Here is a 27,947-nt window from a genome sequence, read left to right as displayed (position 1 = left end):
AGCACCGTCTTCGGCTTCATTTAAAGATCCAAAATGATCAATGGTGGAAGAAAGTACTTCCCTCCAATATGGCCGGTGTGCAACGAGCCTATTATTGTCTTCCACTGCAGCCTCAGACCCCTGGTCCTCAGAGACGGCACAGTGGTACGTGACCCTGCAGCGAAGCCCAGGATCCAGCTCCTTTGACTGGGGAGAGCCGCTGGAGCTGGACTCTGAGGAGTTTCTAAGGCCCCTGGTGCCGGCCACGTCCCCCCCAGCTCCTACAACCACCACTGAGAAGAAGGTCGGTGTGATTCTGCTGCCTCGCACAATGAATAAAACATCCATGCTCCATGTTTATTCCTCGTATAAAACACACTAGAGCTGGCAGCACACTTCAAAAGAAGTCAAAACTTTCTTTGGCTTGCCAAAAGTTTTCTGAGGACAAAAAAACACGTTTTATTTATTTCATTTTTATTTCATTTTTATGTAAGCTTTGAGGGCTGAACGCTAGACCCCCGAACGGTGATTTTGATACCTGGCTCCAGACACTGTTTGTTTTCGTGCGTGGACATAATTTGTCTAGAGGAGATTTCGCCATTTCAGCCGGCGACAGAAAAGTGTGTGCCATCTCTCGTCTCTGTTCATGAATTAATTGTCATGTTGTGTTCTGTTTTTAGTCCCCCCAGAGAGGGATTAGGCTACTCAGACAACCTTCGGTGTATTAAGCCCCGTCTCTACTTTCCCATCAATTAATTCTTCCATCCACTTGTCCGCCTATCCGTATTTTCAGGTGATGTCAAAGATCGTGAAGTCCATGTGGAAGCCCTGGAACTACCTAACCGGGGACGAGGACAAGACTGCAGGACCGAGTGACCCCGAGGGGGCCACAGAGAGGCCCACGGCGGGGCCCTGGGCCAGTGTGCAGTCCAATCTCTCAAGCACAGCGGCTCCAGGCGAGTGGATATGATATCATCTGCGCTATTAATCTACTTACCTAGAATCAATGAGCTAATATAGAGGAACAGCCAGGATTTATTCCCCCACAATGTCGATCAATAGAGTAGCATTTGGAATGAAAGCCAAGGGAGGGAGGGAGGGAGGGAGGGAGAGAGAGAGAGCATATCGTTGCTGTCGGGCAGAAACCTTGTACCTCCATTGTTCAACTATTCGATTTTTTTTTGTAAATTGATGACCAACCTCGTCGTACAAGTGTCACGCAAAAGTGGTGAAAAGAGACACAAGCGCACAATGCGACGAAAGCAGAGATTTTGAAAGTTAAAGTGTCTAATTCGGTCTTTGGGTTTTATAAATATTTGTATTCAAAATTTTAACAAGGGCTTGTGAGTAAATAATATCTTCATTGGATTCTTTGGAACACAGGTTATTATAATTCTTTATTTCCACCTGACAGTGACGATACGTAGGTAAACATATAAACAGGATAGAACCAGTCGAGGACCATGAAGAGAATGAAGGGGAATAAACTGCTTAAGCCGTAATTCAATCAAGCTTGGCCTTTTCCAGAAGTGGAGTCTTCATTAATATCGATTTGTTCTTTCATTGTTTGCATCGCGGTGTCATGAATGCTTTACACTCCTTCTTTTGCGTGTTGGGTCTGCATTATTAACATTTTCCTTCATACCAACATCCTCCTATATGATAGCAGCACAGAGCTAAAGCAATGCTGGCACAGGGCTTCCCCGGCCAGGGAGAGAGAGCTGGGGGAACGATGGAACAAAATTGTCAGACAAGGAGCTTAGACAAGGAGCAGGGTTTGCTTTGTGGGGAGAGAATTCATGAGATGCTGCGTTCTTTGTTTCTCTGGGCTGCCTTAATCCTCCCTGTCTACCTCAAAATGAACTCACTCCCATCCTCCTCTCTTCATTCCTTCCGTTCTCTCTTTCTTACGGACCCCCAGACTTTTTCTCCTGGGGGCGTTCGTGGCTCCTGGGCACCTCCAGGCAGAATCCGCCGCCGGCCAGTGAGGAATCGCCCACCGGTCAGTCGTCCTCCGCCCGCCCTGCCCTGACCACGGAGGGCCACGACGAGCGCCAGACCACCTCCTCCTCCTCCTCCTCCTCTGCTGCCTCCAGCCCGGCGTCGGAAACCACCTCGTCCGTGGGCGGCGCCTGGGCCCGTGTTGATCCCTCGCAGGCTGCCACCACGACCCAGCCGGGCGACAGGCGAGACGAAACGGCCACCTCCAGAGCCAGCGGCCGAGGCAGGGGGAGGGGTAAGAAGAAGGAGGACAAGGGGAGGGGGGCAGATAAGAGCAGAGGAGCGGAGGAGGAGGGCAGCGGGGATCTCGCCGGCGCCGAGGCCAAAGGCGAGATACAGGTGTCTCGCCGTCCGTCCGGCACCAGCAAGCCCAGAGAACGATCCAGAGAACGGTCCAGAGAGAGAGGTCATCGGAGAGGGCAGACCACCACCACCACCACCACCGGTCCCACCACCACCGATTCTTCTCCGCCCTCAGATATACGCTCCACAACGGGGCCGGGTGGCGTAGACTCATCCTCATCGTCATCTTCATCCTCCGCTCCATCTTCCTCACCGTCTCCAGCTCCTTCCCAGTCCGTATCGTCCCCATCATCCCCTTCGGCCCCGTTCCGTTCTGGATCACCTCCCCCCTCGTCTCAGTCCCCGGTTCTGGGTCCTGCAGGGGGCCCCGCTCCACCTCCACGACCCGACGAGCGCCAAGGAAGCTCCAGGGACCCCAGCTCGTCTCTCCGCTGGGAAGCGGTAGAGAAACCGCTTGAAGTGGGTTACCCCCCTGCTGCTCCGGATTACCCTCCTCCCCCTCCTGAGCCCTCTGGACCCCCCCAAGAGGAGGAGGAACCCGCCTGGTCTCACTCTCTGGGATCGGGGGCTCCGTTACCAGGCAACATAGATGAGGAGGGCAGCCGAGGAGGATTGAACCGCACCAACGCCACTCTGGGTCTGTCGGGTGAGTCTGTTCGTCTCTCTGTTTTGTTTTATTGCCTGACTTTAATTGATTTTAACATACAGTACTGCTATTTTCAGGCGTTTTTTATGCTCTGCCCTTGGCCTTTTATTCCCTCTTCTGTAAATGCAACAGTGAAAGCTTGCACAATTCAGAATATCACCTCACTTTTACCTTACTTTATGACAAGTCGATCTATAGGCTCACACAGAGAGCTTGTGCATCTGCTATTTTTGGTATGTGACACTAGTGCGCACACAAGTATAAATCAGCCAATAGGCTGCTGTGACATCCATCTGCCCTCTATCCACCTCAATCAGTGACAGAATGCTTCATAAACACCTTCCTACCCGTTCGTGCATCAGAATAGCAATCGTCACTGTTTGCTCAGTGCATTAAACTGAACAGGGAAAATGCCTGTGCAGATAGTAGCAGAGATTGTGTGAAGTAAGGACAGCAAGATAACAGCATTAGAGACAAGCTATTGCATCCAGTGCTATAAGTGGAGGGTGCGAGTCAAATAATTGGCTTGTTTGGTATTGTTATCAAGCACGCAGCTGTTTGCAACGAGAATGCATAGAGCGCATATCTCTGCCAGGCCAGGTGACCTACCCAGGGCTGCGTAAGAGGCAGAATGTGACATTGCAGGGACGATGTGGGGCATTGCATCAACTGTAGTACTATACTAGGTGAAGGTGTACTTACAGTATGTGTTGCTGTTCATTTATTTTTGAGCGGTGCTAACCACTCATACATCCGCGCCTGTCCGGACGGTGATTGGTCAATTGGTGTCTGTTTGTACGCCCAGGGTCACATATTGGCCAAGCTTTGCGGGGCGCTTATGAAATTAACTCATGGCATCGCTAACTTCACACTGGCTGTGATTTATTTGTTTTAGGTTAGGTTAGGTGGAGGGTAAAGATGTTGCTTCTGGCTCTCCGTTGTTTAGAGGCCACCCGGACCCAATATACAGTATGTTTCAAATACATTTGGGAGTGATCGGCAAAACGGTGGAAAATCTTGTTAGGGCGAAATGGGTATACCCTACAGTATATGGGGAGTTGTGGCATGATCCAAGGAATACAGGGAGAAAAATATTGGTTCAAGAGTCAAATGTAAAGTGTGCTGGCATGGCACCACCATGAGCCCAATTAAAATTATACGAGGACTGACTTCTTTGGCCTACTGGCAGCATTCACAAGATACAGTATGTGCCACCAATCGGTCTAGTAGTTTGTGAGGTTAGCTCCGGACCATCAGACAGACTGGGGCGAGAACTGATTATCTCCAGCCCTGGTCTTTGGCCTGTCAGAGATAATAAGAGCCATTACTTCTCATGCTTCGTGTGAAGTATAGGCAACTCGTAACTGATTGTTTTTTTCTCTCTGTTTTTGAAACCCCAACATTGGCTAACGTACTGTAACCTAGGCTTGTTGCCCTGTGCACCATCTCGTCACTCTGGCTCACGCAAATCTTGTTGGAACGTGGCAAAATAATTCTGTGTGCTCTGCCACGCTCTGGTGACAGCACTTTGATCCCACTGCAGAGCGGCAGTGTGGATTTACGAAAAGCACCCGTTATAGCAGACAACAAAACTACCCAGTACATAACAATCTAGGCCTATATGCTGCCTGCATATCGTCGTTGTCGGGTGGAAACCTTGTATGTCCAAGACTGTTTGTTTTGTATTTATCATTTTAAAAATGAACTAAACTAGTGAAAATAGCAGATCTACAAGCACACAACGCCTCGCGCCGCGAGGCATTGTGTGCTTGTAGATCGGCTGTTTTCACTACTTTTGTGCGACAGCCTTGTATGATGAAGCAGGGCTTTGCTTGGTGAAAAAAGTACACATTTGAAACTTGGAGATACAAGGTTTCTGCCCGACAGTGACGATATTCTACATACCGCTCTACACGCGTTAATTTACGAATGGATAGATTACACCGGGGATTTTACTGTGTACATTAACATCATGCACATTTGAATGATAAGAAACATACCCTTCATACTGTCTCCTCTCCTGACTTTGCCTCTAGCGGATTTTACTTAGAGAAATGCAGTTTGATCTCACAGCCATGATGCCTTTGTGTTCAGCCTCTATCTGTACGGTATTCCCACATGGCGGACAGGCCCCGCGCTCGCATCTCCATACACTTACACAGCTCTGTAGATTTAGATCCACATCAAATCATAACATCGCGGCTATATAGCACAGCCAGGCTCCCCGGCTGGACTTCATAGCGGGCCGCCCAGGTTCACTGTGATTTATTTTTCTCTTCATGATAATGAGAGTCCGAATAGGATGCATCCTCTCGCCAGGCAGGCAGGGCAAAGGGAGCCCCCCTCTGGGCATCACGCTATCATCGCATTACTATGGTGATTTATTTCTTTGCTCCGCTTGGCGAGCGGTTGTGCGGTGTTTGCGGAGGGGATGGGGATGGCTGATTCCAGAGCATGGTGGACAAAGTAAATAGAAGAAAAGAAGGGAAGAAGAAGAAAAAAGCTCACAACGCGTTGCAGATATTTGAAATAGGTGGTTAATTCGTAATATATTTTTGTAAGTTTTGGTCCCAAAAGTCCCTTCCTAGAAATGTAGTGTAGTCAAAAGTACATTTACTTTAAATTAAATGTACTTAGTTACTGTCCTCCACCAGTGGTGTATGCAGGGGGGGGGTGGGGCTGTTTGAGATGTTGACTACAAGGCGCTGAAGTGCAGGTTGAGAGAGTGAAGTGCAATGTGTAACAACAGGGGGCTAATAGGCTATTTAAGCTTAGTACGGCGACGGCAGATGACAACGGCAACCGGAAATGATCCGCGCTCGATAGATCAACCTGCCGCCGTAGCAGCCGTCTGTACTATGCCAGAAGGTCCCTTTCCACGTTGTGCCTACTACGCCTGCTGTATAGACGCGTAGCCATGGGAACCAAAGCGTTCAAGGAAAGAGGTGGGAACCCGTCGCCGACGGCTCCTTGCTTAACAATTTGGACCGCAACGGCGATTGCGTCATAGCAGCCGTAGTCCCGCCTCACGTTGCCGTAGTAGAAACGCGCCTGATGACTAGTACCATGGGAGGCTGATTTATAGAAGAGCTGATTGATTGATTGATTGATTGACAATTTATTTATGTATTTATTATTTCGAAAATATTTGAAAGATATTGAACATTTGTAAACAATTTTGAATAATTTTGAATTCTTCTGGGGGTCCCTGGGACAAAACCTTTTCAAACAAATACTACTCAATTTGGGGGTCCTTGACTTGAAGCGGTTTGAAAACCATTGGACTATAAGGCGGTGAAGCACGGATTGAGAAGAGTGGAGTGCAGTGTTAATGACTAGTACCTGGGAGGGTGATTTATAGAAGAGCTGATTTATAGATTGACCACAGAGGACCCTGGAGTCACAAGGTCTTGCATATCGCCAGCTAGTATTAACATGTTATCCTTTACACAACCAAACACATTATCTTACTCTCTCTCATTCTCTCTCGCTCTCTCTCTCTCTCCCTCCCTCCCTCTCTCTTTCTCTCCCTCTCTCTCTCTCTCTCGCTCTCGCTCTCGACACACATTGCACATGAAAATTAATGTACCATCAGAGGGAATGCAACCATACAGCTGTTTTGTTTTCTGTGTCGGACCCCAGGAAGACAAGCTTTGGTCAAAGCGAATGCTACTGGGGATTCTTATAAACAATAAACACACACACACACACACACACACACACACACACACACACACACACACACACACACACACACACACACAAACATGGCTAGGCAACGGCATTGATGAAACCGCGACTGGAGCAGCGGAAGTCGATCGAGCAGTTCACAGGAGATTAGATCTCGATAATTGATCTCGGCTTGAGACATCCTCTCTCTCCTCTACCACAGGCTCTCTTTCTCTATACAGTATGTCTCACTTTCTTTATCTATCTTCTTGCTCTCTCTCCTTCGCACTCTTTCACTCTATGTCTCTCTATGTCTCTCTCTCTCTCTCTCTCTCTCTCTCTCTCTCTCTCTCTCTCTCTCTCTCTCTCTGATATACGTGTATATTGTCATTGTCGGGTGAAAACCTTGTACGTCCAAAACTGTTCGTTTTGTATTTAGCACTTTAAAAATGATCTAAACTAGTGAAAATAGACGATCGAGTGAAAATAGCAGATCTACAAGCACTTGTGTGCTTGTAGATCTGCTATTTTCACTCATTTTGTGCGACAGTGTTCTATGATGAAGCAGGGCTTTACTTTACGAAATAAATTACAAATGTGAAACTTGGAGATGCGCGGTTTCTGCCCGACAGTGACGATATATTCACTTCTTCAAAACTTTCTGTCTTTGTGTGTGTGTATGCGTGCGTGCATGCCTGTGTGCATGTGTGTGTGCGCGTGTGCGTGTGTGTGTGTGTGTGTGTGTGTGTGTGTGTGTGTGTGTGTGTGTGTGTGTGTGTGTGTGTGTGTGTGAGAATGTTGGTGTTTCAGTGTTTGCTCTGCTGACTGGGTCACAGAGCACCTCATCAGGCTGACCAATCAATGAGAGAATGGAGGGGGGAGGGGCCCCATGCAGGCTCTGCAATCCTCCTGGGCCCTTGGCCACGTTACTCATTCTATCACACACACACACACACACACACACACACACACACACACACACACACACACACAGGGGCGTCACAAGGGGTAGGAAAGTGGGACTGAGTTACTAGGGCCCAAGGTGGAGGGGCCCTAATAACTTTATCTATTGAAAAATAGCACCGAGTGCCACGCTGCGAGCTTGTAGATCTGCTATTTTTGAAAAGTTGTGAAAATGTGTGAAAATCTTTTAACTCTTCCCACGCTTTGAACGTTAACGTTCGCCCCATTTTTTACAGAACCTCGATGCCAATACGGCGCTCGTTCGGTTCGCTCGTCTGATGACTGTAAGCTGATGAGGGGTCGCGCGGCCGTCTACTGTAAACACATTTTCCGCGGTGATGGTGTAAAAAATCCATTATGCGTTAGATCAACGGAGAACAATTCACTTCCTTGTTGATTTCCTCCGGCTGTAAGGCTCTGTGGCCAGTGACTGGTCTTCTTCTTCTTCAACACATAACAGGCAAATTCACATTCATTCTCGCATGACGCCGCCCTCTGCTGCCTGGCAGACCAAAGTGCACTATTGCACAACCAAAAAAAATAAAAATAAATAAATAAATGTCTGTCTGTCTATCTACTATAACGTCGCAAAGGTAAGCCGCTTTTTGATGGCGCCAGACCCAATAAATAAATAAATAATCTGGCAGTAGGAGAGTTAATATATGTATTTTTTAAGCAAACATTTCTAACTCAAATTTTGCTTCTGGGGGTCCCTGGAACTAAATATTTTGAGATGGGGGTCCGTGGCCAAATACATATCATCTTGGGGGTCCTTGACATAGGTTTCTTGCACACATTTTCACGATTTTTCAAAAATAGCAGATATACAAGCTCGCAGCGCGGCACTCGGTGCCGCGCTGTGAGCTTGTATATCTGCTATTTTTCAATAGTTAACATTCATGGGGGGCCCGCAGTGAATCCTTGTACTCAGGGCCCAGAATTTGGTGTGACGCCCCTGCACACACACACACACACACACACACACACACACACACACACACACACACACACACACACACACACACGCACACGCAGTCTTACCTATTTGGTTCACAGGCTTGCTTCATTTATTCCTTTGTGCCGCCATTCTATTTGTTCTGTTCATCCCTCCCCTCTTCCTCGGACATCCTCTCTATCTCTCTTGACCTCTCGCCCTGGTAGCAGCGCAAGCATCGACCGCTTTGGGCTCACATTCACACTGTCGCATATTATTCCCGTGCACTGTGCCCTTTACTTCAGAGAATTATAATGTAGAGTCCTGCCTCTAAAGATCTATATTTTGTTATACAATGGCAGTGGTGGAAAAAGTACTCACTCACATATTTTACTTAAGTAAAAGTATCAATACTGCAATATAGAAATACACTCTTAGGGTGCCCTCACACCAAACTACCTACAGTATGAGAGTGGAATCCGCGTTCCGCCAATGCATTTCAATGAGAAGGGAGCGTTTTTTGCAGAAATCCTCAGCTGGCATGAAACCGCTTCACTCTCATTGAAATGCATTGGCGGGACACGGATTCCACTCTCATAGGTATTTTGGTGTGCTGTGAGGGCACCCTCACACCAAAATACCTAGAGTGGAATCCGCCAATGCATTTCAATGAGAATGGAGCGTTTTTTTTGCCAGTAGAGGATTTCTGCAAAAAAACGCTCCATTGTCATTGAAATCCATTGACGGATTCCACTCTAGGTATTTTGGTGTGAGGGCACCCTTACAAGTAAACGTCCGGAATTCAAAATGTACTTGAGTAAAAGTATGAAAGTGTTGGCATCAAAATGTACTTAAAGTACCAAAAGTAAAAGTACAAAATGTTTGAAAATAGCAGACGCGTTGTGAGCTTGTAGATCTACTATTTTCAAATAGCCAAGGTATAAAATAGGGCTAAAGTGAATTAATGTATGTTTTATGATATAATCATTTATATCTGCAAAGTAACGAGTACCTAAAGTTTTAAAATAAATGTAGCGGAGTAAAAGTACAATATTTGGATCTGAGATGTAGTGGAGTAGAAGTAAAAGTATTGGAAATTGGAAATACTCATATTATAAGTACAATTACCTAAAAATTTTACTCAAGTACAGTACTTAAGTAAATGTACTTAGTTACTTTACACCACTGGTGTCGCCTGCTGACAAAAGATGATCTACAAGCTCATAGTGCAGTGCATTGCAACTTGTGAGCTTGTACTGTAGATCTGCTCTTGTGGGCAAGCAACACAGCAGGACAAAGCAACACACCACAGAATGACACAGAGCAACCCAAAGGGATACAGATTAACAAAGAGTGATACAGAGTAATAGAGTGATACAGAGTAATAGAGTGATACAGAGTAATAGAGTGATACAGAGTGACAGAGTGATACAGAGTAATAGAGTGATACAGAGTAATAGAGTGATACAGAGTAATAGAGTGATACAGAGTAATAGTGATACAGAGTAATAGAGTGATACAGAGTAATAGAGTGATACAGAGTAATAGAGTGATACAGAGTGACAGAGCGACTCAGAGTGTCACAGAGTGACAGAGCAGCATAGAGCAACATACTGTACATTCAGCTTATGTTTATGTTTATTCAACTTTCAGCATGATCACAGATGTTTAAAAAAGACTGGTGCCATTAAAAAAACACTGAATTCTTTTGCTGATTACAATAAAAAACATCAAATCTAAAAATGCTTTTGCCTATCTAAAAGTCCATACGCTAAAGACACAAATCTAGAATCCACTATCATTTAAGAGTCTGCGTATGGGATTGGTGATTTCTTGTAGCTTATAGTTAAGCTGGGGCTGGCTACTGCCGTGTGGTTGTGTCATTAGACGCTGTGCATAGCCAGGCGCTGTCCCCCCTGTCACCTCATCCTACACAGCCAGGTACCGTCAACTCTGTCCCCTCATTCTGCAGCTTAGAGATTTTTCTGCACCACTCGCTTTAATGAATGGCCAGACACACACACACACACACACACACACACACACACACACACACACACACACACACACACACACACACACACACACACACACACTGTATAAACAAACACACAAAACAAAAGTCACCAACAAATATGCTCTCACATTATGCACATATTTTCACATAATCACATATTTTCACATGCACGCCTGGATTCATGCATGCACACAGTACAGTATGACTTGACCTTGACTGATATATTCCGAATGCTAGGTGGGCTTTAACCAAAACCGAGTCGCGTTACAACGGTAATAAACGTAACGCATCGCCGGCCTGAAGCGCCTGACTTCAGCAGAATAATAAACCACCGGGCGGGCGGAGGAATTGGCTCTCCAACTCTCCAAGCACTCCAACGCTTTACAGACTAATAGAGTGGAAGTGAGCGATCCAGACAGTAGGGATGGGACGATATGGAAATTTCATATCACGATTATTGTGACAAAAGAAATCGCGATTTACGATATTATCGCGATAATCAAAATCCATTATGCTGGGGCGGAACATTTGCCAAAAAATAGCAGATCCACAAGCTCACAACGGGTGACACCGCGACCCGTTGTGAGCTTGTGGATCGGCTATTTTCTGGCAAAGACATTTGATAGAGAGTGAAAAAAATATCAAGTATGTATATTATAAGTACCTTTTACCAATTTTAGAGGGTTTAAGTGGTACCGGCTATGCAGCTCTGCAAATAAAAGGTGAATTGATCCCAGTGCATGACGGAGGACGATATCACGATAAATTAAATCTCCACGATACGATTATCGTGAGTGTTTTTTATCATGATAAATGATAATATCGCGTATCGTCCCATCCCTACCAGACAGGCAGTATACCTCACCGGAGATCGCGAGATAGAAACCCTTCAGTGTTATTACTTTCCTCAAATGTTCACATCTTGTTCCCCGGTAGTGCTGCAATCAGGCACACAGATTGTTCATCTACCCTAAGCGGGGCCATTTCTGTACCCTTTGAGTGCCATTATCGCTGGGTATTTTTGCTGTGTGATGATGATCAGGAGGATGTTTAGATGACTGAAGACATCTGCTGATGTGGGCAGAATCTGCCTTCGAGCCTGATCGTAGAGCCACGCTATTGGTACAGATGTGCCATTTCTTTCCCTGTTTTACCTTCCTACTTTTTATGGAGTGTATTTTTGCTTTTTGGCAAGAAACCACTCCCTTCCCATTGAAAAGCAATATTCACCTTCATAGGTTTAAACTTCAGAAAAGTCAGAGAAGGTCATGAAAAGGTTACAAGTTACAGAGAAGTAAGAAAAAGAAAAAGAGTACTGTAGTATACAGTCCAAAGAGCAAGCACAAAAAAAAGATAAATAAAACATAAAGTGTTGAAAGCTATTGCAAAAAGAGAAGAAGAATATATACATAAAGTGACCACGAAACATTCAACGCTCATAAGTGACACGTCACACACACAAAAAAGCTATACTCAAGCATAACTTAGCAAACAATGCCAAACAAAAGAGTGCACATAACAGTCACTGCTAGTCTAAGTATTGCACCGCCATATCAACACCGCAATAATACACAGTACAACCAACACAACCCAATAGTGCAGTGCCTGAAAAAAAGTGACCAAAGTCAGTGCAAATAAGTCAAGAATATATATATATATTTCCTTTTAAAGCAATAATGGGAGCCACAGCAAGACGCCACAGCAACCCTCTCAGGGAAAAGTACGTTAGAGGTCAGAGTCAGTACAACTTTTGTTCCAGTAGTGCAAGGTAACAGTTGTCCTAGGTAATCCAATTAGGCCTAGGCAAGCGACCATCATGAGTCTCGTTGTATTGCTTAAGAGCGACCGGCACAAAGGACTTTCCAAGTCTTTCGCACCTCCGTCCTGGGTAGTGGAAACGGTTGTTTCCTCTCATACTCCAGTAACCAAAGATCCCAAAGATGGGAGGAGTTCTCCAAGATGGCGACCAGCTTCCTAGCTGTACGCACCCTGGCTATTTCCTCCACCCCCTGTAAGGAGGACCCAACGACAGAGCCTGCCTTCCTCACCAGTCTGTTGAGGTTGGCAGTGTCACCCGCTCTGTTGTTGCCCCCCCAGCAAGATATTCCAAAAAAGAGAACACTAGCTATAACTGACTGGTAGAACATCTGAAGCATCTTGTTGCACACTCCAAACAATCTCAGTCTTCTCAGGAGGAACAGCCTGCGTGTGTGCTCTCTCAACCTAAAGGCCTGAGTTACCCACAATCATTGATTGATTGATTGAAGACTTTATTAGAAGTTTGCATAGGAAAAGGTACAGTTTCATAACGGTACAGTTCACTGGTACAAGGTCTACTAAAAGGAGATCCATGAAAAGACTAAGCGTATTTCCACAGGAAACCATTTGTAGCTCGGTGCGTCACCACCCAGAATCAGCTTCGTTGTCACAATACAGGTTTACAGGTGTAAAACAGAGGGTCGAAATTCCTTTTTGTGCACGCTTCAGCGTTTTTTCCACAAAGAGAGAGGAAAGAAAAAAAGAGGAGCGGCGAGCAAGGAGAAAGAACGTGAGGAAAAACTAAAAAAAATATGATATCTTCATACACAAAGCATATCCATCTAACAGCATGTTCAGGAGGTTAGACGTAAGCGGTAAATACTGTACATGATGTTTAGACATAGGACATAAGCTCCGGATCACCCGTGCGCAACTAATATAAATCCGATGTTACACGCACATCCCCACGAACAAAGACTCCCACAGCAGAGCTTTTGTGGTCGTGCAGGGTGAGCGAGTGGCAGTTTTTTTTTCACCCTTAAAGGTGACATAATGAGCGGCTCAGGGGATCCCGTCCATTGATATGGAAATCGACGGGTCTTTAGGAGGGAGACCACACACGCGCACTGCGAAACCGAGTCCACCGCTGAATTAGCGCGGGGACGGACCCGAGCACGCCACGGGTGGTTCCCCCTCACTGCCCACTTATAGCGCAGCGAACCCCGGAGCTTCGCTTTCCATACGGTAACCATGGCGACGGTGGGCTCCATGTGAGGTGGATTGGCGAGGGTTGTTGGGGCGTTTTGGGCTTGTGATCCCCGTTCAAAGGAGACTGTGTGTGTGTGTGTGTGTGTGTGTGTGTGTGTGTGTGTGTGTGTGTGTGTGTGTGTGTGTGTGTGTGTGTGTGTGTGTGCGTGTGTGTGTGCGCGTATGCGCGTGCGTGTGCGAGAGAGAGTGAAATGGATACTGTACGTGTGCTTTGATCAAACCTTTTGGCTGCTCTGCTGTTTTTTTTTTTACTTTTTTTTAAGGATGTTGCGATTAGCAACGGTTAGCTATTTATTTATTTGTGTATGCGTGTTCTTTTGGCCACAACTTAAATAGACTGATAAAGAAAAGGACCCGCTATTGGCTCATGCGGTCCCCTAATTAAGTGATTCTCAAAGTGGCGTCTGGGGACCTCCATTGGGGGTCCTTGTTGAAGTTCCAGGGGGCCCTCAGCAAAATGACAACGGACAGTTTAAATACTTGAACCCTGTTTATATTCTCTCTTTTAGAAAGATCTTGACACATGTTGACAAATCTTCTCTCAGAGCAGATCCATGGCACAAAATGTTGTTTTTAAATGGATGGCAAATGCATATCAATTTGGGTGTTTTCTAGGGATTGGACGATTTCATATCACGATTATTGTGACAAAATAAATCGCGATTTACGATTATAGCAATAATCAAAATCCATTATCCTGTGGTGGAACATTTGCCAAAAAATGGCCGATCTACAAGCTCACTATGCAATGCAACACGTTGTGAGCTTGTAGATTGGCTATTTTTTGGCAAAGACATTTGATAGCGAGTGAAAAAAGACTGTATCAAGTAAGTATATTTAAAGTACCTTTTACCAATTATAGAGGGTTTAAGACAAGTGGTACCGGATATGCAGCTCGGCAAATGAAAGCTGAATTTCTCCCAGTGCATGACGGAGGATGATATCACGATAAATTAAATCTCCACAATACGATTATCGTGAGTGTTTTTTTTATCACGATATACAATAATATGGCTTATCGTCCCATCTCTAGTGTTTTCTTGACATGGAACATGTTTGAAAAGCACTGTAATGAACTCATTCCCCTCTTTTCAGTGGAAGTGGAGCCCTGCGTGACCAACCCCTGTCTGCATGGAGGGAAGTGCCTCCCACAGGGGAAAGGGTACAGCTGCTACTGTCCACAGGGATACACCGGAGAGAACTGCGAGATTGGTAAGTATTAACCCATTTAGAACGGGTGCACATTATTGTGTATCGTTATTTTCTATTGAAAAATTGCAGATATACAAGCTCACAGCGCGGCACCGAGTGCCGCGCTGCGAGCTTGTAGATCTGCTATTTTTGAAAAATCGTGAAAATTAGAATTTTGACCCGATTCTATAAGTGTCTTTTGAATCCTTCTAAGATTTTTTGAAAAACCTATATGTTTCTATGACAGCAATCTGGCCAGCCATCGTCAAAGAAAAGGTCATTTTCACTTAAATGGAGCTCAGTTAGTCTGTTCTTGAGAGACGACTATGTCAGTGGTTCTCAAACCTTTTCATGTGAAGGACCCCCAAAATGATATGTATTTGGCCACGGACCCCCATCTCAAAATATTTAGTTCCAGGGACCACCCAGAAACAACATTTTTGTTGCAAACGTTCGCTTTGAAAATACATATATTCAAAGATTTGCGCACATTTTCGCGACTTTTTCAAAAATAGCAGATCTACAAGCTCGCAGCACGGCACTCGGTGCCGCGCTGTGAGCTTGTATATCTGCTATTTTTCACTGGTTAAAGCATTCAATGATTCTAGGCCTATTAAAGTCCCACTCACTCAAATGGTGTTTGTTTGTCTGGCTATGGTTAATGTCTTTTTGAAGTGGACTGAGTTGTTTGCACTCAGCGTGTCTCAAAGCAATAAAGGTGGCGTCCTGTTGTGATATATATTTTAGTGTTGAATAGCTCTATATATTCTGACAGAAAACCATTGTGTATGTCCAGTGACAGGGCTCTCCGCATCCCTCTAGCTCTTTAGAGAACTGAAAATATTTTTTTTCAGGTTGAGATACATTTTATGCAATCAGGAGAGAGAGCTCATGCAGCGTACAGGATAAACAAGTGAAAAACTAAAAGTACAGACAAAAAGGTGTTAAGCTGATGAATTATCTTTTGGGGTTTCTCTCTCTTGATTGGATAAAAAAATCGTATCCCAACCTTTTTTTTACTAAAGAGAAACAATTTCACTTGCACCCCTTTTAATGTAGAGTTTTACTACAAAAATCTAGTTTTCAGACTAACACTGGTGCAGGGCACACTCAACTCAGACATGGGGTGACATTGCACACCGAATGCCAAAACAGAGCCTTACTAAATGAATCTTTAGTCAATAAGGCAATAAAGTACCATATGCAGGGACATTGAGTGAAAGAAAAAAAGCCCTCCCCCGTAGCCCGACACCGCTGCTGTTCCCGTCACCCTGAGGTTTGTTGTTTTCGGAACCGTGAATACGGTGGATGATATCTGTGGATAATCGTTGGATAGCGAGAGTCTGGAGGATCAAATGTATGCATAATTCATAAGATATGGAATATGAAATTAGGGAAAAGATACAGAGCAAAGATTGCTGTTAAGCTCCATTAGTTTTATTTTTTTTGGAGGGGGGGGGGGGGGGCACTTGACTTGCACATTTATTGGACAGAGTTGATTTTTCTGAGGATTAAAAAAAAAACCATGGGACATGTAGACTTTAAGTCCAAGAGTGTACAAATGGAACCAAATTGACCCAAATGGTCCATTTGTACACTCTTACAAATGGATGAATTAACACTGACGGTTTTTACCAATACGCTCACACGTGACGCAGTTCTGCGCTTGCGTGCGTTCGTGCGTGCGTCCTATGCAGACCAGACACACACTCGCTTCAGACGTAATATCGTCAGAGCGTGTCCGTCCATACACAGCTACTGGAGTCAGGGGCGTCACAAGGGGTAGGAAAGTGGGACTGAGTTACCAGGGCCCAAGGTGGAGGGGCCCTAGTAACTTTAGCTATTGAAAAATAGCAGATAATTATACAAGCTCACAGCGCGGCACCGAGTGCCGCGCTGCGAGCTTGTAGATCTGCTATTTTTTGAAAAGTCGTGAAAATGTGTGAACTAAATATTTTGAGATGGGGGTTCGTGGCCAAATTCATATCATTTTGGGGGTCCTTCACATGAAAAAGTTTGAGCATCACTGACATGGTAGCCTCGGAAACCCAGGCATTTTATTTTATTTTGGCGATAGGAAGAATGGAGACATGGATTTCTTGCACACATTTTCACAATTTTTAAAAAAATAGCAGATCTACAAGCTCGCAGCGCGGCACTCGGTGCCGCGCTGTGAGCTTGTATATCTGCTATTTTTCAATAGTTAACATTCATGGGGGGGCCCGCAGTGAATCCTTGTACCCAGGGCCCAGAATTTGGTGTGTGACGCCCCTGACTGGAGTGTTTATTGGTTCAGGAGGTCAGAGGTCACAGCGAGACAGGAAGTACACAGAGTACTGAGGGCGGAGGTCAGGCTCTCAGGGCCAGCGGTATCAGGGACATCCCTGATGTCCACAAGCCCTGACATCAGGGATCTCCATTTATGGGCATAAAAGGGATTTGTTCCCCTGGCATCACAGGGATCTCCATATCTCCATATATGGGCATAAAAGGGATTTGTTCCCCCTGGCATCACAGGGATCTCTCTAACAGGGCATCATTAATATTGATAACATCAGGGAACTCCATATATGGGCATAAAAGGGATTCTGTTAGTGTGACATCACAGTGAAGCCAGAGTGTGATGTCAGAGCGGCAAACCCATTCTGGTAGAGTGGTTCCCCTGAGGGCGAGGGCGCGCCACAGTAATGTGGACATCAGGGATGTGGACATCAGGGATCTCCATATATGGGCATAAAAGGGATTTTTTTTAATGTCAGATTTAGCTACTACGTCTGCACTTCCAATGCAAACTTCTAGCCTACTTAGCCCAGAGTCCTCTAGGGGTCCAATTTTGACAACCTGCGCCCGCCCCGCATGTCAATAATCAGATCCCGACCCGCAACGCGTGATTATATAAAAATCCAAACCAGATCCTACCCTGGCTGTCAGAAAATGGAACTGTTGCCCGCCCCGCTACCTGTGATCACAATAAGTAAATAGCCTACAGACAGTAAATCAAACTTCTCCCAAACGTCCGACTTGGCCCTTGATGAATTGTCCATCGTATCCACTGATCGCTATCTTTGATTTTATTTCATCCATTCCACTGAAGACAATAACAAATAAGAAGAAAAATAAATTGTATCAAATGGGTTTCAGTGGCTTTAATGCATATCAAACTGGGGGTCCTTGAAAGTAATTGTAAAAGTAGATCTAAACACCATTTCAGGGACGTGGTAGGCTATTATGTTTAACTCATTTGCAGTCAAGGTATACTTTACTTTACTTTACCAAAGCCGTTCATTTCAGCACAGCATGATTCATTTCAACAGGCCTAAAACATGGGAGATTGAGATAGTTAATCCTGTTTTAAAAGAAGGAGGTCACACAGCTTGTAGCTACGATGTATATTTAAAACAAGAATGAACAACCCAGATGTAATTTGCCTGGCTCCAGCCAATAGACCCGCCCACTCTCTGAGTGGACTGCTTCTCTTGGTCTGGAGGTGTTATATGATGCGTCTCTTGATTCGGTTTCTTGGCTAACCGACCAATGAAATCAATGCAAGACGGAGGAGGGTGCGTCTAACTTTTGAAAATCAACAGAAACAGTGGAGGGAGGCCGGGGTGGCTCACCAGAGTTCTTAATTGCCTCCTTTGAACTTCAGAAGAGCTACAACTACAAGTGTCGATAGCTCGTTAGTGATTCTCTCTAATCAATGAAACATCAAAGACAATTACCTGTTTGGTGCATGTCACAGAGGGGAGGGGGAGGAGGGAATGTTTTGTCAAACATAACCCCTCCCACCAGATCTCTTGTGATTGGGAATTTCAAATTTCAAATCCCCTCCCCTTTGTAATCAAATAGAATAGGGACAACTTCAGACTCAAGCTCCAGCGTAGAGTCTGAAATCAGGCTAAGATGTAATAGCCATCCAGAGGGTTTTGAGATAGTTAATCCAAAACAGTGAACTTTCGGTCAACCCTAGTTATTTTATTTCGTTTTTTTTTTGTTTAGTTTTTTTGGTCGAAGATACAATATCATTGTATCAGATGAAAGTCCATAGCGTTTCATGGTGACAGAAATATCAACCAGAGAAGCAAAACGATTTCAAGGTTTGAAATTTGGGCACTGTTTCAGCATGCGGCTGTTACCATAGTGGCGACGATGCGCAGTACAGGCGGCGGTATTGGTGATTTCATATCTCCAAATTTTTACACTGTTTAGTATGAGTGATGTCAGCATGTGTGTATATCACATCAGACAGACATCGGACAGACAGACATTCGGTCGTTTATTAGTAGTCCTGTGCCCGGGGGCTATGCACACTCATAGTATATGAGGGATCGAATGTAGGTGTCTCAGAAGAAATGTTGGAGAACTCAGACCGGTGCCTGTTGGGCAGAGCAGTCATTGATGTCCAGTTGTGCAATACCTGTTGTATCAGTCTGTGATGTCAGTACTATGACGTCAGAGTATGACATCAGCATGCAGACAGACAGCGGACATCATCTCCAAATGTGGGCATTGTTTCAGCATGCGGCTGTCACCATGGTGGCCACACTGTTTAGTATCAGTGATATCAGCATGCTGATCTCTAAATTTGGGCATTTTTTCAGTATGCGGCTGTTACCATGGTGGCGACACTGTTTAGTATCAGTGATGTCAGCATGCAGACAGTTGGTCAGACTGATGGACAGACATTCGCTAAATTAAAAGTTCGATGATATGATCGGGCGTAAGGTTCACAGTCACCTCCTACACACAAATAATAAAGAGCACTGTCCATGGTTCTGAATTCCATGCAGTTCTCACCTGTCACCTGATTGTTCCTAGGTTACTACAGCGACAGTAACACACAATAATACCATAATCAAGGCATATCTGTAGGCCTATGTATACAATTGTCAGCAGTACATTAAAGGAAGGCTTATCCCCTGGTTTGAATCAAACACAGTATGGGCAACTGGGTAAATGTTCCAGAATTAATAAACAGCATGCTTTGGAAAATGGTTGGCAGTAAATGTCAAGTACACCATGACTCATAGCAATGAGCTAAACCACCAGTATGATCTTTGTGCTCTGAGAGCTTCGATAATTTTGGGCCCGACGTGAGGGTAGGACAAAGTCAGGACAATGTGAATGACTACACACATGCACACCGCACACACACACAGCTGCCAGACAGACAGTGATGGAAAGTCTGTCCCTAATGATAGCACAGTCTGCACTCCTACTGTCCTACTGTCTATCATTTCTCTTCCAGCTCTCTCTGTCTTTATTAGAGGTGCAACAGTTATTCCCACGTATCCATTTAGTTGACTATAAAAGAAAAAAGTTTTGGGGAATAAAATAGATATTTAAGGTAAGGGCTACTTTTTGTTTTCAAAGATATTCAAAGCTAGGGATAATGATATAATAATTATATAAGTTTTGCACCGCATTGTTGTATGATGAATCATAAAATAGGCCTTTGTGGCTAATCAGACTATTCCATCTCGTTGATTATATATACCAGTAAGACTCCCTAATCGGGAGATAAGCGACCGTCAGGTCGCAGCGTGATTTTAGGGCAAAATGTGTAGGAGCAGTGTCCAAAAATGTGGTTGAAAAAAATCGGCCTGATGGTGGCGCTGAGTGTAGACATAGTGTGTACCGATTTGTGTGATTTTAGGGCAAAATCTGTAGGAGCAGTGTCCAAAAATGTGTTTGAAAAAATCGGCCTGAAGGTGGCGCTATATGGGACAGATCCATGTTGATGACATGAGTGTAGACATACTGTGTAGCGATTTGCGTGATTTTAGGGCAAAAATTGTAGGAGCAGTGTCCAAAAATGTGTTTTAAAAAATCGGCCTGAAGGTGGCGCTATATGGGACAGATCCATGTTGATGACATGAGTGTAGACATACTGTGTACCGATTTGAGTGATTTTAGGGCAAAAATTGTAGGAGCAGTGTCCAAAAATGTGTTTTGCAAGAATCCGCCACATGGTGGCGCTAGAAGAGGGCCATGTGAGAAATGAGGGGTGGGGTCTCCGCGCCGCCGAGGCGGACGAATAGGTACCGGCCCCGGCTCTCCCGGTCGCTCCTAGCCCGAGTTACGGCATTTTATGTACGCTGCAGTGGCAGGGGGTCCTCCACTGGGGGCGCCACCACTTTTGCATCCGTTCTGGAGCACCAGGAGTCGGTGGTCCCCGGGAATTCCCCGTGAGCAGCCCCGTTGGGGTGGTCATTTGGTCATTTTTGCACATTTGGTCATTTTTTACATCTGGGGGTCCCCCAGGGACCTGGGGGTCCCTGGAGCTCCGGGGGTCCTTGGAGGTTGTAGTTTGGCAGGCAAGGAGTGTGTGTGCAAAATCTGGCATGGATCGGGGCAACGGTTGCGGAGATATGAGCAGGGCAAAAGTGTGACATGTGACGTGTGACAGACAGACTGACTGACGGACGGACTCACAGTTTGTGGAGGTTTTGATAGTAACTGCGACCTGACGGTTGCAATAAAATAAATTGAATTCTTTCTTGTTGATTCGTTCCTAACAAGAAATTCTAGACAATTCGAAAAAGTCATCGATAACATAATCTCTATGAAAATAATGAAAATAATCGATGCAACCCAAGTATTTGCGACCGTCAGGTCGCACTTTACTATCAAAACCACCACAAAGTGTAAGTAACTCCGTCCGTCCGTCCCTCCGTCTGTCTGTCAGTCTGTCTGTCACACCTCACACGTCACACTTTTTCCCTGCTTATATCTCCGCAACCGTTGCCCCGATCCATGCCAAATTTTGCACACACGTTCCTTGGCTGCCAAACTACAACCTCCAAGGACCCCCGGAGCTCCAGGGACCCCCAGGTCCCTGGGGGACCCCCAGATGTAAAAAATGACCAAATGCGCAAACATGACCAAATGACCACCCCAACGGGGCTGCTCACGGGGAATTCCCGGGGACCACCGACTCCTGGTGCTCCAGAACGGATGCAAAAGTGGTGGCGCCCCCAGTGGAGGACCCCCTACACTGCAGCTCACATAAAATGCCGTAACTCCGGCTAGGAGCGACCGGGACAGCCGGGGCCGGTATCTATTCGTCCGCCTTGCCGGCGCGGAGACCCCACCCCTCATTTCTCACATGGCCCTCTTCTAGCGCCACCATGAGGCCGATTCTTGCGAAACACATTTTTGGACACTGCTCCTACAATTTTTGCCCTAAAATCACGCAAATTGGTACACAGTATGTCTACACTCATCCCATCAACATGAATCTGTCCCATATAGCGCCACCTCCAGGCCGATTTTTAAAAACACATTTTTGGACACTGCTCCTACAGATTTTGCCCTAAAATCACGAAAATCACTACACAGTATGTCTACACTCATGTCATCAACATGGATCAGGAAGATTTTGGCAAAACACATTTTTGCCCTATTTGTGGAGATAAGTGACCTACGGTCGCTTATCTCCCGATTAGGGAGCCTTACTGGTACTTTTCTATCTTCTCTCTCTCTCTCTCTCTCTCTCTCTCTCTCTCTCTCTCTCTCTCTCTCTCTCTCGCTGTCACTCTGTACTGTTATGTATGTCTCCGGTTCTCTGTCAAAAGGTCAGAGGCATCTCTAGCTTCCAGCAGAGAGCATTATTTCTGGGCTTTGCCAAATTTAGGCTACGTTTCCCTGACGTGACTCGCGAGGGAGGAGGAAGAACACCAAAGCAAGCAGCGGCGGCGGCGCCGTGTTTGGCACTTTATCCTGCCTTTCTGACACGGCAGCCCGCACAGCGGGGGAGGGGTATGGTGGGAGGTTCATCAAAGACGACAAGGAGGTGAGAGAGGAGCGATGAACGGAGGCGTAGTGCCACGGAAACAGCAGTGTTGTCAGAAAATGACAGACAGACAGACAGACAGACAGACAAACAGACACGCCGATAAAGACAGACACGCTGACAGCAGCTGATGCGCGGGACGGCCGTGTTATGGATTTGCCAGAAATTTGCACAAGTCCTCTCTGAGGAGCGGCTCCTCGCCTTGCATAATGGATGAGGTGCAGGAGAGGATCAGATCTCCTTTCTTGGTGCTGTTTGGACCGGGAGTGGTGGTGGTTTGTCCACCGGGAGGGAGGTGAACTGAAGGGCAGGGAGATGATAGCCTAGCTGAGCTAGACATCCCAGCCATGTTAAAACAAGGAGGGGATGCAGTTACTAGTTAGCTGCATTGTATATAGGCTGGCCCCAGGCTAGGGAGATGAGGGGTCGACCGGTCCTTCTGCGTCATGCTATAGGGCAGTGGTTCTCAACCTGTGGGTCGGGACCCCCAGGGGGGCCCCCAAATTATTTTCGGGGATCCCCAGATGATTAACTTAATGTGCAACACTGTTTTCTCACTCAACAGTAAACGAACCAACATAACGTTTAAGTGTATAGAGGGTATCTGCACATTTCTAAAGTGACAATTTAAGCACTTTTTAAGACCTCTGAAATAAACTTTGGCCAAATTGTCAAATATTAGAGGCAGAAATTGTGAAAATACATGCTCTCAACGCCTCACAACACGAGGCGTTGTGAGCATGTAGATCTGCTATTTTCACAATAGAACTGTGTTATACAAAATGTAATGCCTAATGTAGTGCCCACCTGGGGGTCCCGACCCACAGGTTGAGAACCTCTTCTATTGGGTGAGACGAGAGGTCAGCTGGCAACATCTCTCATTGGTTCCCAAACGACACAAACTTTGACCCTCTATTGCGAAATGGCTTAACAAACAAACAAACAAACATTCAAACAACATTTTTAAATAGTTAAAATAACCTGTCTTGACGTGACTTTTTTGTGAGCATTTTAATTCCTTGTAAGGTACATTTTTGATATAAAGATTTATAAAGTATATGTTTGCTTTCATTTTACATTGCTTTCCAATTGGCCTCCAAGCCCCTGCTTTGAAAGCCTGTGAGATACAGTATATCTATCCGTATGGCATTTTCAAGTTCCATGATGTTTACATACAGTACAACCCTAGACGGGGATTATACCGTATTCTACCACTTTTTCGAGTCACGTGTTCAAATACTGGATTCTGATTGGCTAAATTCCGGAGGTTATGAGAGGACAACTGCCGCAAAGTTGTGTGTCCGAGATCAATGCGCCTCAGTGTACATCCGGGGACTTCAGGAGGTAGTCCCCCAACCAACAAATGAAGGTCGCAGCGGTCCTATGTTTACTAACGTGCGTACTATCGTCGCCGATTTATTTGGATCCAATGCAATCCGCCAACTTTAAAGCCCCTTTTCTCTGAACCTATGCCTTTCTGGAAGCGAACAGCCTCTATTTACGGCCGGAACGGTGCTTTTAACTGACGTTAGCTTAGCTGTAAGCTAGACGCATGGATTAGTATGGAGTTGGCGCCATCTGTTGGTGAGTAGAAGATGTTGTTGGTGGAACTATCTGCTGTCTCGCGGAAGTTTTATAGGCAATAATGATTGTAACTTAAGATCCTTGCAAGTTACAACTATGTGTTTTCTTTCATGTATACGGGAAAAAGTGGTAGAAAAGCTATTTACCACTCGGGGTCGGACATTATGCTCTCATAATGTCCTGAGTGAGTGTGTTATCGGACTCGGCTGCGCCTCGTCCGATAACACCCTCACTGCGGACATTATGAGAGCATAATGTCCTCTCACTCGGGGTAAATTGCTTACTCATCTGTAATCTATAATAACAAACGCTGCTATCATGATGTGAAGTGAAGCCCATCATCATCCCATTATTGCACGAGTTAGGCCAGTCTGTCTCCTTTGACCAGAACGAGTAATATGCCATTTTCAGGTGCATTATCCGCCACTTAAATGTTTGAAGCAGCTCTCAGCACCGAGGCAATGATGCCCTAATCATGTCACTTTCCTGCCCTGCGCGGAATGTGAGCGTCCCACCACATAAATGCTCTGCATTTTTACCGTGCTGTGTTTCCAAAGCACATTTCAACGTGCATTACATTCACCCAAAACACACACACACACACACACACACACACACACACACACACACACACACACACACACACACACACACACACACACACACACACAGATTCACAGACAGATGATGGCAATTTACAATTTAGGCATTTAGCAGACGCTCTTAATCCAGGGCAAGGTTAGGTAATACACCGATACATCAACATCAATACATCAAATGCATAGAAAAGGTAAGAAAATAGTAGGTAGAAAATAGTTCAGTAGGTAGACCAAGCACTTATTCAGAAAAATCTAAAAATCTAAAATGCTATCTAAATTACATGTATGGTCATTGAGGGTTGTCAAGTGCTATGGGCTAAGGTGGAGTCTGAAGAGGTGAGTCTTCAGACCATGGCGGAAGCTTGGGAGTGAGTCTGCAGTTCTAATTTGCAATTGGGAGTTTATTCCACAGTTTGGGGGCCAGGAGGGCGAAGAGTCTAGGACGAGTGGATCGTTGTCCTGGGGGTTAGCGAGGGTTCTGTCAGCTTCCCTGTGTTGGCTGATCTGAGTGAACGGGTAGGGTTGTAGGGGTTGATCAGGCTTTGGAGGTATGGAGGTGCCAGAAGTTTGGCTGCTTTCTGTGCAGGCAGCAACCGGGAGCCAGTGGAGGGAGCAGAGCTAGGCACCAACCTGCTCATCGGGAACAGTTAGGACACTGGTTCTCAACTTTTTCCATTTCAAGGACTCGCACTTTGATAACGAGTCCACATGGTTCCATTTGTACACTCTCAGAGTTACAGACCTAACTATCAATCATTTCGCTACGGACCCCCCCTGGCCTGGAACCCCCTCAAGGACCCCCTGGGGATCCCTGGACGACACATTGAGAACCAGCACCACTGTGTCAGGGGATCAGTGTCTTGCTCGAGAACATTTTGACGAAGGTTGTGCCAGGGCCGGGGATCAAACCAGGAACCTTTTGGTTCCCTGACAGCTGCTCCACTCCCTGAGCCACTGCAGAGTAGACTGAACAAAGACACTGTGGATCAAAGAACCTTCCCCTGGGCTGAGACCTAACTGAGCTCTGTGGTCCAAAGTGTTGTCACTGGCTTGGATAAGGGGGCCTATCGGCCATGTTAATTCTGTGTGCCCGGTGCTTTTTAAGCTCTTTGCTGTCACTCAGCGTTAAGCTTAATTTATAATCCGCCGGGTGCCGGGAGTCGCGCGCCGAAAATAGCAGACCTACAAGCTCACAATGTGCAGCAATGTGAGGCATTGTGAGCTTGTAGATCAGATATTTTCCACATGCGACTCAGTCGTACGACAAATGATATAACAGGCTTTAAGGCTTTGAGTGTTCTTTGAGTTTCTTACAGCGTTACTTAAAGCATCCGTGTTGGTTTTGTGACTTTTTGATGTGTTGTTATTGGATATTGTGAAAGAAAACATAATGTAAACAGATTAACTGGAGAACAAATCTATTCTGCTGACAGACTTTAATGGTTAAAAAGGAAATGCTGGCGCACAACCAGACCAGGATGAATGGAAATGGTTGTGAACAAAAGCCAAAACATACCATTCTTCAACTGGCCAAAATGGATGCTTCATCGTTTCTGTATCATTTAAGAGTGTCGCTCTGCTTTAACTGCAACCTTGCTCCCAGAGTTAAAGCCTCATTTAAACTTTGTCACGTGGCCAAGGCACGACGCATTGAAAGCGGTTTGAAAACCAGTTATTTTTAATGAGCAACGTGGCCGTGCGGCAAAGCATAAATTAGCCCTTAGAGCAGGGGCGTCACAAGGGGGGGGGGGGGAGTGGGACTGAGTTACTAGGGCCAAAGGTGGAGGGGCCTTAATTATTTTATACTTTAACTATTGAAAAATAGCAGATATACAGACATGGAACTATATACCTGGAATTATACCTGGAACTAAATATTTTGAGATGGGAGTCCGTGGCCAAATATATATAATTTTGGGGGTCCTTCACATGAAAAAGTTTGAGCACCACTGACATAGAAACATAGGTTTTTCAAAAAACCTTAGAAGGATTTGACTTTTTCACGATAAAAAAAAAATAGCAGATCTACAAGCTCACAGCGCGGTATATCTGATATTTTTGAGCGGTGCAAACCGCTCCTATGCCCCGCTTTTTTTTCCCAAAATGATGCTGACATGAGTTAGCCAGACCAATGAAACACTTCGATTTTGTTGAGATCTCCTTATCCCGAGCAACTTCCGAGGTGTTCCGAAGCCAGTTTGGAGATATAATCCTTCCATCTGGTCTTTGGTCTGCCACGGGGTCTCCTCCCAGCGGGACTGGAAGCATCCGTACTAGATGCCCGAACTCCTTTCCAAGTGTAGAAGCTGCGGAACCCTATCTCTAAGGGAGATAGATACCAGCCCATTTTTCAATAGTTAAAGCGCAAAATAATGCGTTCCCAGTCTAAATGGGTTAAACCCCCTCCCCCTATGAAGAACATTCATGGGGGGGACAGTGAATCCTTGTACCCAGGGCCCAGAATTTGGTGCGACACCCCTGCGTGCGGCAAAGCATAAATTAGCCCTAAGGGCAAAGGAATTACAACAAGGAAAAGCAAAACAAATAGATAAATAGATGGCTGTCTTGCAGACCTTAAACTCCATGTAGGCATAATGAGGATCTTATATTAAGCCTCAACACAATGTCCTGTTTTTTGTTAGAACGATGATAAGTCAGGAGAAATGCAAACAAGAGCAGAGCATCTCGATTCTCACACCCGATGTGAGCTATTACACTTCCTGAGGTGGAACAAGATGTGCCTGACTGTTTGGCATTGGCCCACACTGATGCATTTCCCAGTTTTAATTTATGACCCAGGCTGAAAATCAATTCATTTTAATAAATGCTTGTCTTGGACTTGCGGTGAAAGCCTCCTACTAACTGCAGTAGCTTTTGAGCAGTCCTTAATTAAATGTTTTTTTTTTTTTTCATAATGAGCTGTGCTTTTCTCCTTTTTCTTTTTTTTTTCAGATGTCGATGACTGCCAGTCTGATCCATGTGATAATGGAGGCACCTGCATTGACAAGGTTGACTCGTTCATCTGCCTCTGTCTACCCAGCTATGGAGGAGACACCTGTGAGAAAGGTGAGGTGAGAGAGAGAGAGAGAAAGAGAGAGAGAAAGAGAGAGAGAGAGAGAGAGAGAGAGAGAGAAAGAGAGAGAAAGGAGCAGAGGGAGAGATTTGTGTGTATAGCTCTTGCTTGCAAGATGTATAATGTGCTTCAAACGCAATGAAAACATTTAGCTATCCTTACTACT

General features: G+C 45.4%; 1 protein-coding gene across 1 annotated transcript in view; it reads left to right on the top strand.

The window, feature by feature from the left end:
* Window positions 1–27,947, top strand: part of LOC308284826 (neurocan core protein-like) — a gene marked incomplete at its 5' end in the record, with an annotated part of 62,654 nt that overhangs the window by 16,425 nt on the left and 18,282 nt on the right. The window contains 5 exons of the mRNA XM_080725553.1: window positions 111–283; window positions 773–935; window positions 1,901–2,929; window positions 14,635–14,751; window positions 27,661–27,774. Of these exons, the coding sequence (XP_080581679.1) occupies window positions 111–283; window positions 773–935; window positions 1,901–2,929; window positions 14,635–14,751; window positions 27,661–27,774 (1,596 nt within the window). The remainder of the gene's footprint in view (window positions 1–110; window positions 284–772; window positions 936–1,900; window positions 2,930–14,634; window positions 14,752–27,660; window positions 27,775–27,947) is intronic.

This window comes from Nannobrachium achirus (assembly GCF_963921795.1).
Source record: "Nannobrachium achirus genome assembly, chromosome: 5".
NCBI lineage: Eukaryota > Metazoa > Chordata > Actinopteri > Myctophiformes > Myctophidae > Nannobrachium > Nannobrachium achirus.
Note: the sequence above shows the minus strand (reverse complement) of the source record. Positions and strands in the feature narration are given on the sequence as shown.